Source organism: Aristolochia californica, unplaced genomic scaffold (genome assembly GCF_029961685.1).
Source record: "Aristolochia californica isolate CCGP_79_NKW_82.1479 unplaced genomic scaffold, dmAriCali1.0.hap1 SCAF_16, whole genome shotgun sequence".
In the NCBI taxonomy this organism is placed as follows: domain Eukaryota; kingdom Viridiplantae; phylum Streptophyta; class Magnoliopsida; order Piperales; family Aristolochiaceae; genus Aristolochia; species Aristolochia californica.
The window spans coordinates 5,544,116-5,557,514 of record NW_027181837.1 but is presented as its reverse complement, the minus strand read 5'-3'; the positions used below and the strand labels follow the sequence as shown (position 1 = coordinate 5,557,514).

Below are 13,399 nucleotides of genomic sequence, written 5' to 3'. Positions count from 1 at the left end.
TAAAGGAGAGCTCAGTTCAGATCGGCATTTCTGGATAGCCGACAATTTTCCCCCAACTTGCATAAACGCTTTCTTTATCAGGAGGAGCTCCTTCTCTTCCTTTCTTGTACCTCAGAAAGCAATAAATGAATAGTAGATTGGCGGAACTGGAAATCAGTTATCTGTAAATTCCAAATTTCTCTCCCGTCGTCTTCAGAGCGGCAGAACAGATCCAGATCCGGCTTCAGACGCTTCAGATCTTCTTTTTCGTTCCTTCTGTCATTCTAATTAGGTACTACTTACCGGCGGATTCCTAGTTTCTGGTTCGTTTTTGTCTTACTGTTTGGTGCGGTTTGTTTGTCGGATGTGCTGGGCCTTGGTGTTGTAAAACGTAAACACGGTTTGGTTTGGGAATGCTGTGGTGTTTGGATCGTTTGAGGGAGGCGATTTTGAGAGTTTTCGTGCAAGTAATGCTCTTATCAGCTGTCGGTTTTTTAAATACTTGTGGATCTATTCGCGGAGTGGTTGATTTACTTAAGTTTTCTGGTGAATCATGTTACTTGTTCACGCTGTCGTTGTGAATTTCGTGGCGATTTTGTTTCGATGCTGTAGTCTTCGGGATTTTAAATTTTCAAATAGCTGCAGGAGTTATAGGGAGCTACGCTGATTATATTACACTTTTATGTCTGTAACAATGTTGGAGAATAAATGCTTGATCCAATTTGGTAACTTATTCCTGCACTTGACCGCCTTATCTTGCCCCACCTTTTAGTTGATTGGGTTGTTGTTTAAGATCAAGTACATATTACCTATTTTAGTAGTCTTTTGAATTAGAGGAACTATCTTGTTGTGATTTGGCCTTTATGTATTTATGCGTTTATGCAGTCTATAAACTTGTGATCTGATCATAAAAAACCGCGAGCAACCATGTCAAGGAGGGCGGTGAATCCTTCTAGGCGCTTTGCAGACGGTGCAAGTGTTCCTTTTGCAGGCTCTTTACACTCAAAGTCACGGTCTTCACCTCTATTATCAGTTGGTCTTGTTCTCTTGGTATGCTTCATCTCCTTACATCTTATATTTTTTCGATCTTACATTTACTTTCTCTGAGGCTTTTGGTAAATATTGTTTTGAAGTAGTTGTATGTCCTTACACTTAGTACGCTACCTGTGGTAATTTCAGGGTGCATTCCTTCTTATTGCTTATACATACAGTGGCTCAGGTTTGTTTTGTTCTCTATATATGCTTTGAAACTACAGTTCACTAGTAAATTGTCTTGAGACCCTTTGTTCAAGAGTTCAAATAGTTGTCTTTGGCTGACAGAAAAGATTGTAGTTATTTTGCAATAATATGAACTAATACTGTTACTCATGTTGCTCGTACATTTCTCCCTGGAGAAAAGGCTTCCTCTTGGAAATTTATATTAACCATCTATTTTTGTCGAGGAAATTACATGGCTTTGGTATTTTCCTATTCTAGTTACCTTATTTAAGAGTTGTGTGGTTTGTTCATCAACGTTATACTCTTGTGTCATACAGGTGGTTTCGGAGTCGATCGGGATGCACTTAAGGCTGATGGTAAAAACTTTAATTCTTCTTACTATGGCAAAGATTTAGTTATTCTATTGAATTAAGTAAATGCTATGTTGTGCTCCTCTGGGTTTAAATGTATTTTTTATTTTTGAATTTGGTAAAAACTTAAATTCTTGTTACTATGGCAAAGGTTTAGTTATCCTATTGAATTTAGTAAATTCTAGGCTGTGCTCTTCTGGGTTTAGATGTATTTTTAATTTTTGAATTCTTTGATTAGTTAAGTTTGACGGGAACTTTGTCCTTCATTTAATGGTTTTATAGAGAAAGAAGGGTAAAAGCTTTAAACAATACTTTCCAGAACTTTCAAAAGGCAAGTGTATGTATGCTGCTTGATTCACTCATTTTATTCTTGACAGGCTAACCTTGTGTTGAATTATGAAAACAAAAAAATGCTGCAAAGCTTCTTTTTGTTGGAATACAAATGAATGATTTTTGGCTGAGTGCATAATAATGAAATGTTTGCACAGCTTTGTTGACATTCCTTTGTTTCTAGTCTTCCAGTTTTCAGTGGGATAGTTGTTAAATTCACAAGAACTGATACACAATATAAAATAATAGTAGATTTTTATTTTTTTTGGTCATTTTTTCAACATTTTTTGTGGATGCAGCTGGCCTGCCATGCACCGTGGAAGTTCAGAAGACTATACCTATTCTGAAGAAAGTTTATGGTGACAGCATGCGCAAAGTTTTGCATGTGGGCCCTGATACATGTTCTGTGGTCTCTAAATTGTTGAAAGAGGAGGACACTGAAGCTTGGGGTGTTGAACCATATGATGTAGAGGATGTTGATGCTACTTGCAAAAATCTTATTCACAAGGGCGTAGTTCGGGTAGCTGATATCAAGTCTGCTCTACCTTACAGGGCAAAGTCATTTTCTCTTGTTATTGTGTCTGATGCATTGGATTATTTATCACCTAAGTATCTCAATAAGACTCTTCCAGATCTTGCAAGATTGTCAATGGAAGGCCTTGTTATTTTTGCTGGTAAGTTTTGAAAGTTCTACCTCTATGGTTTCTAAAAGAGTAAGGCATGATCTTTAATTTTTAAATATTACTGGGAAAAACTGTATTTTTCAAAAATTGAATTTGTTCCATTGATGTGTTTATAATCATACTCACTGCATCTTGTATTTCTCCCTAGAATGATTTAGATTGGTTTTCTTTTCTTTTTAATAGTCAGTTTATGTAAGAATATTGCTTTCCAACTGCAGATTTACTTGGTAGTTCTTTCTATCTGTTTTTCTGCAGTATAAGCAATCAAACTCCCTTATTGTTTTGACATTGTTTTTGTAGGCTATCCAGGTCAGCAAAGAGCCAAGGCTGCAGAGCTACCAAAGTTTGGCAGACCTGTGAGTGCTTAACTCCTAACATTTGCTTGACTTATTATTATTGTTTCTGTTACTGTGCTTCACCTCCCAAAATATGTCAAGAGTAAAAGACACATGCAGCTAATGGTCACCATCAAAATATGCTTTTTATATTCTTCTTACAGAGACTTGCATCCAGATAACCAGTAGCCTGTAGTTTCTCTTAGTATGCTTCTTTACACCTGTTTTAGTATAAGTACCAGTTAATCATAGGTAATGTATTTTATATCTTTGCATGATATCCCCATTTACCACTTTAAAAAATTCCTCCAGTCAAGCAGTATCCAGTAGGTTCTACTCTTGTTATCCTTCTTAGCACCTGTGTTTGTTGAAGTATGGGTTCATAACAGGGAATATATTTTTATATTTTTTCATGTTATCCTCATTAACCACTTTTCTCCATTACTGCGGTTGTTTCATTTGAAATAAGATTTGATGCATCATTCTCTAAATTTGAAATCTAAATACAACTATACATCCACTGAGATGACATTCCGATGTTTTTATGAAGGCCAAATTGAGGAGCTCAACTTGGTGGATAAGGTACTTTGTTCAGACTGGCCTGGAGGAGAATGAAGTCGCAGCTAAGAAGTTTGAGCAGGCTATTACTAAGAGAGGGTACAAGCCCAGATGCCAAGTTTTCCATCTCGGTTCATACCATTGATTCTGGATAAACCCTAGAGGTGCCCGATATGATCGTCCTCCAATTTCCTCCTGTAGCATCCGAAACATGGCCCATTGGGCTAATGCGATTTAGTGGATGAGATCTGCTGTTAATCAAGCTTTTTTTTTAATTATTTTATGTCTGTTGATTCAAATTTCATGCTGAAGGGTATGGTCAATTTTCCCACTGTATCTTCCAAATTAGGTTTAGTGGCAAAGACCATTTTCGCAGCTTGAGATTCTTAACTAAAGAAGCGTTCTGATATTTTTAAAGGTTGTCTTAGAATTGTCAACTCATTGTCATAAAGGAAATTTTGTTATGTATTACTATGGCTTATTTATATGGCATGTTTGACTTGAAATCAGAACTTTGTGCAACTTCTGTAATGCTAGTGTGTTTCATAACTTGTCAAATGAAACAGGAAGCAGGTTCACTTATGGAGGTGGAGCTTTGCTGCTCGACTACTAACAATCTTCTAGTCTATTAGTGGGAAAGGATGACCGATCCACTAACAATATTAAAGTTATTTTTAGATTGTTTTTAGAATGAGGCGAAATTAGACGTCTGCCAACTATGTGAGTTCTACAGTGATGATCCGGATATAAGAACGACAAAACAGAGCCATTAGTTTTCTTGTTATTCAAACAAAAATATTCCGATTGATGGCCGTTCCAGTGAAGGAAATAAAGCGCTCATCTTAAAATAGCAAATTTTACAATTACTCGATCATCCAACACCAAATTCCTGAATATCCGAGAAATCTTTTCTAATCAAGTGACAGCAAAAAAAGGTTATAGATTATGACCTCATATATCAATTCACATTGCAATTTGCAAGTTTGCTAGGATGGTTTTGTTTTTTGCACAGGAGGATCTCTGTAACCAATTTGACAACTCGACCGGAACTCTACCAATAATCTTTACAGGAACATCTTCCTTCCCTGAAAGTATGAAACCTGAAGGCATCTCTAACAGTAATCTCTCTCCCTGTGATGGCTGACATACACTTAATGAAATTGTGGCAGTCCCCACAAATCCTAAGGTTCTTTACCACCAGTATAGGAACACCAATGTTTGTAGTAATCAGCCCAAATGCCACAGCAAGCTTCTCACTGTGATGCCCCAGTCTCATTTCCCTCACTTCTTCCTTCTCATCCTCCCTGATAAGAGCCCATCTGGTGTCAGGTACATAACCCGCGTCTCTTAACTTCTTTGAAGTGTTCGCTAAGAACTCATGAACCTCTTTTATCCTGGGGTGTGAACTATCATCTGCAACAAACACATGAATTGCTTTCTTCACTTCAATCCAACTACAACCTGGTTCCTTCCTCACACCCCTTTCCTTCATCAGTTTTCTAACTGTTGCAACCTCATCCCATCTTCCAGCACTTGCATACATGTTTGCAAGAATTGTGTAGCAAGCTGCATTAGCAGGTTCTTGCTTTAAAACCTCGTTTGCCACCTTAACTCCGAGTTGTATATTCCCATACGTTCTACATGCTCCGAGCAAAGATGACCATCCTATTGAACCCAGATCAAATGGCATCTTCTCAATCAAATTTTCTACTTCATCGAATCTGCCAGCACGACCCAAAAGATCAATCATACAAGAGTAATGCTCCTCTTCTGGAATAATCCCGAATTTTTCTTCCATAAAATTAAAATATCTATACCCTTGCTCAACCTTCCCAGTGTGGGCACAAGCTGAGAGAACTGAGATAAAAGTAATACTGGTGGGTTCGTTATCAGTGTCAAGCATTTCTTCGAAGAGATTTAATGCTTCGATGCTAAGCCCATGCTGTGCATAACCTGCAATCATTGAATTGAAAGAAACTGCATTTTTTTGGATCATTCTTGTAAACAGTTTCTTGGCAGCTTCAAGATTCCCACTTTTTGAGTACATAGCAATCAAAGCATTATCTACAGAAATTCTATTAGTTGGGATTTCAGATTTGATCGCCAAAGAGTGAAGTTGTCGCCCCTGTGCCGGTGATGATAGATTTGAGCAGGCACTAATTACACACACGAAGCTGCAATCATCTGGACAATGACCAGCCCGCTGCATCTCTCGAAAACATTCTAGAGCCTCTTCCGAGAATTCGTCTTTCTGGCAATAACCCGAAATCATGGTATTCCAGAGAACCAAATCCGGGACAATGACTACTTGAAACACATTGCTAGCATCGGAGATGACACCACATTTTGAGTAGAGATCAACCAAACTGCTTCCGACGTGGGAATTTTGCTCGAGACCACTCTTGATCACCTGGCAGTGAAACAGGGTGCCGCCACGAAGATCTTCCAAGCAAGTAAATGCAGTTATAACACTCGCCCAAGTAAACATGTCGACACTCAATCCCCTACGGACCATATCTTGAAACAGCTTGACCGCCTTGGACCCTTCCTTGTGCTGTCCGTACGACACAATCATGGAATTCCAAGATACCTCATCCGCAATCCAACCCATCCAATAAAACAACTTCTCAGCTTCAATCAAAAGCCCGTTATTACTATAACTACTAATCAATGCATTATTCACGGACACATAAGAATCAAATCCACTGGAAACCACAAGCGCGTGCAACTGCTGAACTCCCGATATCTCTTTCCAGCATGCAGTAACCATAGCAGATAAAGTGAACCCATCGACCTCCACTTCAAATTCTCTCAATCTGGAGAACAAACGGAGAGCGGAATCAGTGTCGTGCACATCGGCATAGGCGCAAATCAGAGTGTTGTACGAGACAAGATCAGGTTGGGGAATTTGGCTGAAGAGATGGTGGGCCATGTGGATTTGGGACTCTTTGACATAGGCCGAGATAATGGTGTTGTAAGTGAAAACATTTGGTTGAGGAATTTCGTCGAACGCCTTGCGAGCTTGCTGCAGGAGTCCACATTTTGAATAGAGTATGATAAAATGATTTGAGAGGTAAGTCGAGGGAGGGACGAAGGATTTCACGTACAAGCTGTGGAGTGCCTTGCCTGTTGGGAGATCTCTGTTATTGATGCTTACTTTCAAAAGCTGGCGAAAGCGTTGGAAGTTACCCAAGGTCTGGTTCATCTGAATTGCCCACGGCGGCGCCCCCCATCAGGCCTCTTCTGTTTCTAGTTTTATTGCGCTCGAATCTCGATAATACCAGGCTTTAGGCAGCTCAATTCTTTATGGGCTTAAACAATGGGCCAGATATGGAGTCATTTGCAGGCCAGGAAAATGGTTTGTTTCATCATGAAAGCTATGTAGGAGAAAAGTTCCCCAAAGTATCACTCTAATTGACTATACAGACACACAACTGATAGATTAGATGTCCTCTATGAGGATACAGAGTCAAGGCTTGTGAGTCCACGAGGGTTTCCCAAATGTGGACCTCAACCAATCACTTGGCTGAGTCTAAAAGGGTACCCTATCCCATTATGTGTCATTCAAGTCTGGTTTCAAAATTGTCAAAAAGAAAATGGGAGAGTAGAACAAGAAGCAATTTTCAAGTAAAAATGATTCTTAGGAAATCCTGTGTTGTGACCATTTTTAAATTCTCAAAGACAAATATGATGTTCATTTAAATTTTTGTGATAATTTTTTTACATTTGAAAAGAAATTTTAAAAATTTTAATCCCATTTTTTCCACATAAAAGCAACAAAAAGTTGTATTTAAAAGCATAAAAGTACAATTTTTCACTTAATTTTTTGCCTAATTATTACTCTTAGATTGATAAGAAACCAAACCACATCAAATTCAGCCATTTTTAAGAGTTAAAGTTAATTAACATAAACGACTTTTAAAATTCATTTGAAATAAAATCATCACCGTTTCAAAACAAAAAAAAAAACGACTTTTAGGGAGTTTGAATTACTAGGTTTTTATAACCCTAAATAATTTTTATACTTTAGGTTTTAGTAAATAGAAAACAACTAAAAAGGACAGAAGAGGATTTTGGAATGGGTTTTATATTCTCATAAGATAACAAATTCCTAAAGTTTACCCACAGCTTTCAGATTCTCTGCATTCAACAAACCAAATCTTACTCTAGTAGCTCATCAACCATCTTGATCGATAAATGCCTCAAAATGTAGCATAACCACTCCTCAGAGTTTCGTCAGAAGATATCTAAAAGGTTAGTCCTTATTATCTTCTGAGATGAAACTTGTTGCTCACTCAATCTACATTGCTCAACCAACAACCCATAAAGAAAGTCAATAACTGGATCAAAATCCAAATCAACTTACCTCCATGAAAGAGGTCAAGAACAGAATCAAATGAAGATAATGCCAAAGACTTTTCAGCTTGATCTTCTTCCATGCGAAGCAGAAAAAACAAATACAAAGAAGAGGAGATAGAGAGAGGGAAACTGTCCAGAGGGAAGGAATCATTGTCGTTTGTTTGTTTCAGTTGAATACCTCAAAGTCATTACAGGCATTTAGATTCCGGCCCTTGAGCGTCAGGCTTTACGTTTAATCATCTGCAGTTCCATCACTAATGTCTGCTGGGGGTTCCTCTCCTTTTTTTCTCAACCGTGTTACCTGGGATTTCATTGCCACTTCGAAAAGAAGCAAGAGTAAGTGCACGTCAACAAAAGGGAATGTATGTTTGAAAGTGCTCCTCAAGCAATGGAACATCAACCTTACCAAATCGATAGATTGTACAGTGGAGGTGGGTGGAATTTGTGGGACCACCGACAGCTTTAAAGGTATAGATCATTCGAGGACTGGTGGGTCCCCTCCCTTCCCTTCCCTTTCCCTTCCATTCCCTTCCCTTCCATAAATAAAGCAAATGGGTCATGGGAATCCTTTCCTTCACACAAGTTGTTCAGCATTCTAAATCGTTCTAAACTGAAAGTATGGATGGTCCAATGTGAACTACACTCAGAGAAATGTTTCTCAAACCCTCTCAATTGAAGGGAGGATGAGGAGCAGAATTCAACATAATCACTGTTCGAAAGAGGCTTCTTCTAAGAGAAAGCAAGACCAAATTAAAGCACTCTTTTTGGGAGTCTCGAGATTGTACTCGCTTTTCTGAACAAGGATATCTTCAGCTTCAACTTTAAGCTCTTAAGAAAAGCGATCGTGGGGCTCCTAACTTGTAAAGACACCGAAAAAGCTCAGTTTCAACATTTACATTTTGATTGTTTAGGTGGAACTAAGCAACAGGAAGGCGATACACTTTCTGCTTAATCTTGGACGTATCAGACATGTCATGCTGTTTACGATTCACCCAAGATGGTTTCTTTTTGTTTCCTCTTATGGAGTTGGTTATAGTGACCAAGATTAAAGGCCACCACACCAGAAGGTTTAGGTCTGAAAATCGAGAAACATAAAAGAAGTAAAAAAGGAGAAAAAAGGCAAAAACAGAGAAGTACCGTCACTTTATTCTTCAGTGTTTCAGCTAGAAATTTCCACAAACACATTGATGTCTTTCCATAGAGAGCCACTAGAACACCAAAGCGCACTTCACCAGGTCTGAGAAGTCGGAGAACGACATGTGGGACACCTGAAGAAGAACAATTGCGGTGGGTGGGACCCTTTTTTTTAGGTGCCATGCTGAGATGGGCCATGCCTGTCTCCAGGATAGAGAGCAACAGGGGGAAGAGTCATACCAGGTTGCCTCTCGCCAGGAACACTCGGCAAAACTCGTAGGGATGTATACCCTACTTCTGCCTCCTCTCATACACGTTTCGAAACATGGTGCAGGTGGTTCTATGTTCCCACTCTCTGCATGTGCCACCCTCTGTGGCCTGCATGTGAGCTTCACATGGAGGCCATCCCACGTTACTACCCCTGTCTCGCCGCCGCCAACGATCTCCTCCTCCGCGCCTTACTGCAGCAATTAATGGGTTGTGGTCCACTGCCTCCGCTCCTCGATCCTGCTCTCTGTTGTAAACCATATGCTATGGGCCTCTTCCAATTCGTCCAAGAACACCCTCCATTATCATTGCCATGTAAAACTCCTCCCTTCACACATCAACCCTCATTTAAGAAAAACTACAAACAGGGAATCTTCATTCATCATTTGACAAATATACAGTCATCTAACACAGATCCAAAGCGCTTTATCTCCCTCATTTCGATTTTTTTTTTTTTTTATCACAAAAGAACCAAACCAACACAACTTTACAGCAATCCAATCGAAACCATATGTGAACACACTGCCCTAGTCTCCCTGGTTGCTTCTTCATCCTCTAAATCCGATTTATTAATTCCCCTCATACCTAAATTAAGTTAAAGCCCAGGAATCGTTTGCCGTAACCGCACAGTCTTGTTTGTTAGGTAACAGAAAAGCGCGCTTTTCCATTTCTTAAGTCGCTGAAGACATGGGAAACCGCCCACGCTCCTTCATCTTCTCCACAATCATCCGCCATGAGAGAGAGAGCTTACGTGCGCTTTTCTCCCAGAAAGCCTTTTTTCCATGGAATCGCCGCTTAATCTCGAGTGATGAAAGCATAAATCTGGATAAATTTATACTACAAACCTCGAATCTTTAATCTCTATTAATGAAACCATAATTCTGATTACGTGTAATCCTCCTAATGACAAGTAGTATGAACCGCTTAGTAATATCTATTTATTATATAAGATAGCTACATAATCTTTGTTAGTGGATGTACTCACTTAACACTAACCACTGCCATTAAGTGACACCGTGTGGGCCCACCGGACAGTTCCCGCAATATCTGCACGTACTGCATGCAACGCTGCGTTGAACTCAGGCACGTGGGAGCACGACGGGAGAGCGAGCGGGCGAGCGAGCGGACTCATGTTTTTTTGCATCGCTATCCGACGGTCCACATCGCAAGATTGGGGGCACGTGGCTGATAGCAACAGCCGGACCCACCGACATTTCAGCCGTACGATTTACTAGCGTAGATGTTCTCAAGGGTGGGAGTCTACTGCAGCAGTCCAAACGATTTAGTTACACGTGTGATGTTCTTTCACGTCTGAAAAAAGAAAAAACCCTCAGAAGGAAAGAGGAAGAAGGAGCAAGAAGGTTGAAAAGCTCGGCAGCTTTCCTGGAAGTTAACTTTTCTTACGTAGAAGGTGACGACGTCAGGGATGATTTCTTTTAGAAAATTCTTCTTCTTCTTCCTCGGGCCTCCACATCGCTTGTTCACTGGGTTAGAAACAAAATAAAGAGGAAAAGATTCGAACGCTTGATGTGCAAGGGATTTGACTCACCGTCGTTATCCACCATCTCCTCCGCCTGAGAAACCGACCAGGTTTTTGACAAAACACTGTACGAAGTCGGTCGAGAAGCCCCTGAAACTTCGGGAGTTGCTCACCGCCGACTGCCGCCAATTCCGGTCCCGCGCTCTTGTTTCAGTTGCTCGTCTTAAATATATTCCGTGTCTATTTGACCGCCTTTTTTTATACAAGGAAAATGTAAAGTTTTTAAAATTGTAATATTCAATTCGATTCAATATAAAATGACAAAAACTCTCTTACATGGAAATGCTAGGTCGCTCCGAATCCACGTGGATCGAGCGCTGTTCCGAGCAATTAAAAATGTAAAAGAGAAAAAAGAGATGGAAGAAAATAGAAAAAAAGTAGATACATAGCTAACGATCTGCTTCGTGACCGGAGGACGATAGCCGGAGAACCCATTTGGTTAAACTGAGCTTTTTTGAATTCCCGTTTGATCGTCGGAGACTGGAACCGTTGTTGCTGGAATCCAGGAAGGATTTTAATCTTTGGACGGCGAGATCGAGAGTTTCCTTTGACATGTTCGCGAAGCAAACACGGAACCACCCTGCCTCGGTGCAATGGCAAGAAGACCCCGCTGAGATGTTTAGTCCAACTTCGAACAGTATCTTCTTCCACAATTCGATCTCGCTCGCCACCGTTTTGGAGCTCAGTAGGTGTCTCATGTCCACCCAACAAAACAATCCAGCATTGCTCTTTAAACAACGTATTCCAGCCGTTTCCAGGCCGGAAACCAGCTGGTCATGTCGCTGTCGCAGTCTCCTCTGGTTCTCAACCATGTAGCTGCTGGTGAACTTCTCGTCGCCGAGCATTTGCGCGAGAAGATACTGGGTTTGGGAAGAAACTAACCCGAAGCTCGACATTTTGGTTGCAGCAGAGATAACCGTCTCGTTTTCCGAGTAAATGGCGCCTACCCGGAATCCGGGGAGACCCAAATCCTTGGAAAGGCTGTAGACAATATGGATTTGGTCACGAATCTTTTCGGAGTCTTTCATCTCCATTAGAGCCTCCATGACACTAACGAACTCCTGGGATTCGAACACAGTGCCGGAGTAAATTTCGTCACTGATTAAATGGATGCCTTTGGTTGAAACGAATCGGAGGAGAAGGTCGAGCTCAGCTCGGCTGGTAGTCGTGCCCAAAGGGTTTGAAGGGTTGGTGATGAGAACACCTTTTACTCTCAAGTGACGTCTCTGAGCTCTCTTGTAAGCTTCCTCCAGTGCACTTTCAGTTATCTGAAAGCCGTTTGAACTTGAGCAATGGATTGGAACTATTTCCACTTCAGTTCGCCATTTGAGATCACGATCGAAACTGCATTAATTTGACAAAAAAGATCAGTTTAAAAGTTGAATTACTGCTGCCGTTACTTGATATGTGTTTCAGGTAAGATCAAAGAATTTCTGAAGATGCTAACATTGAACTTACCCAGGGTAGTAAGGGGTCGGAAGAAGAAAAGCGTCGCCGGCCTGAGCGAGGCAGAACATGAGAGTCTCATTAGCCGAAGTTGCACCAGCTGTAAGGACGATCTTGGTGGGATCAAAGCTCACTTTGTTTCCTCGAATTTTTGACATGAACTTAGCAAGGGCCTGGAACAATATTCCAAACTCTCGTAAACAAATCGAAAGAGAGAAGAAGGCGATAGGTTAATTTGTACATTTCATGTTCAGGAACGAAGAAAACTTACAGTCTTGAAAGCGGGCATGCCATGATAATCTTGAAAGAGGGCAAGCTCTCTGAACACCGACTGATCGCCATGCTTGAACGTAGCAGCATCGGGGTTGGCCGCGAGCCAGGACTCCAGTATATCGAAGGATAGCTGTCGAGGAAAGAAAAAATATGAGAACGAAGAAGATAACCCGATCTTCTAATTTTTTTTTTTCCATTCTCAAATGCCACCATGCATAAATAACGAAAAAAAGTCAAAAAAAAAAAAACAAGAACACCAGTGATCCATTTCTTTTCTTAATTTTTTTTCGAAGATACCAACCTGATTCTCTGCAAGCCCCATCTGTATTATCCCCGCTTGATTCCTGACTTCATGGTATGGGTTTTTCTCGTACTCCTGCCACCCTAAAAAGTATGAAGAGTCCTGCCCGTGCGAGTTACACGTGGCTTTCCGGGACAGGAGCTGTTGCTTCATCGTCTTCTTCTACCAAAAGACAGCCTCACAGACCCAAAAAACTAGTGAAAAATCACCTTGCAGAGAGCGAGAACGAGGAAGAAGGAAGAACAAAGAACAAAGAAGGATGAAGGGGGAGAAGACGAAGAAGGAGGCTTCTGGTGGGTTGGCGAATTCTGTGTGGCTTGAAGGAGTGTAGAGGTATATATAAGAAAATTTTCGAGGAAGATTTGAACGACACAAGTTTTGACCGTATTTGCTTAATATGAGAATTTGAGGCGAGAGAGAGAGAAAGAGAGAGAGGGGAGAGAAGAATTAATTAAATGATTCTTTTGCAGCTGATGTGGAGATTAAGGGCGAAGCGCTGCCGACAGAAAATCTGTGAGGCCATGGCCCTCACTCGCCATTGCCATGCAGCCTGGGTCGGGCCTGCACCCTCGTCTGATACCTCTCCGGACCCACTGCCAACGAAGCTCTGTCGGCCCTTCGATTTC

The 13,399-nt window shown here is 40.8% G+C and overlaps 3 protein-coding genes across 3 annotated transcripts; 1 reads left to right on the top strand and 2 right to left on the bottom strand.

The window, feature by feature from the left end:
• LOC137952972 (probable pectin methylesterase CGR2) lies at positions 1 to 3,870 on the top strand. The gene is made up of 7 exons (XM_068800116.1): positions 1 to 271; positions 865 to 1,029; positions 1,159 to 1,198; positions 1,515 to 1,553; positions 2,177 to 2,551; positions 2,861 to 2,916; positions 3,446 to 3,870. Exons 2-7 carry the CDS (start codon positions 907 to 909, stop codon positions 3,596 to 3,598), a joined length of 786 nt encoding a protein of 261 aa, XP_068656217.1. The 5' UTR covers positions 1 to 271; positions 865 to 906; the 3' UTR covers positions 3,599 to 3,870.
• A 488-nt stretch (positions 3,871 to 4,358) lies between these two features.
• On the bottom strand, positions 4,359 to 6,658 carry LOC137953682 (pentatricopeptide repeat-containing protein At3g49710). The gene has a single exon (XM_068801147.1). The coding sequence runs from the start codon at positions 6,656 to 6,658 to the stop codon at positions 4,505 to 4,507; it is 2,154 nt and encodes a 717-aa protein (XP_068657248.1). The 3' UTR covers positions 4,359 to 4,504.
• A 4,484-nt stretch (positions 6,659 to 11,142) lies between these two features.
• On the bottom strand, positions 11,143 to 12,926 carry LOC137953769 (1-aminocyclopropane-1-carboxylate synthase 3-like). The gene is made up of 4 exons (XM_068801268.1): positions 12,774 to 12,926; positions 12,471 to 12,602; positions 12,212 to 12,372; positions 11,143 to 12,097 (listed from the first exon to the last, which is right to left on the bottom strand). The coding sequence occupies exons 1-4, from the start codon at positions 12,924 to 12,926 to the stop codon at positions 11,143 to 11,145; spliced, it is 1,401 nt and encodes a 466-aa protein (XP_068657369.1).
• Positions 12,927 to 13,399: the final 473 nt, after the last annotated feature.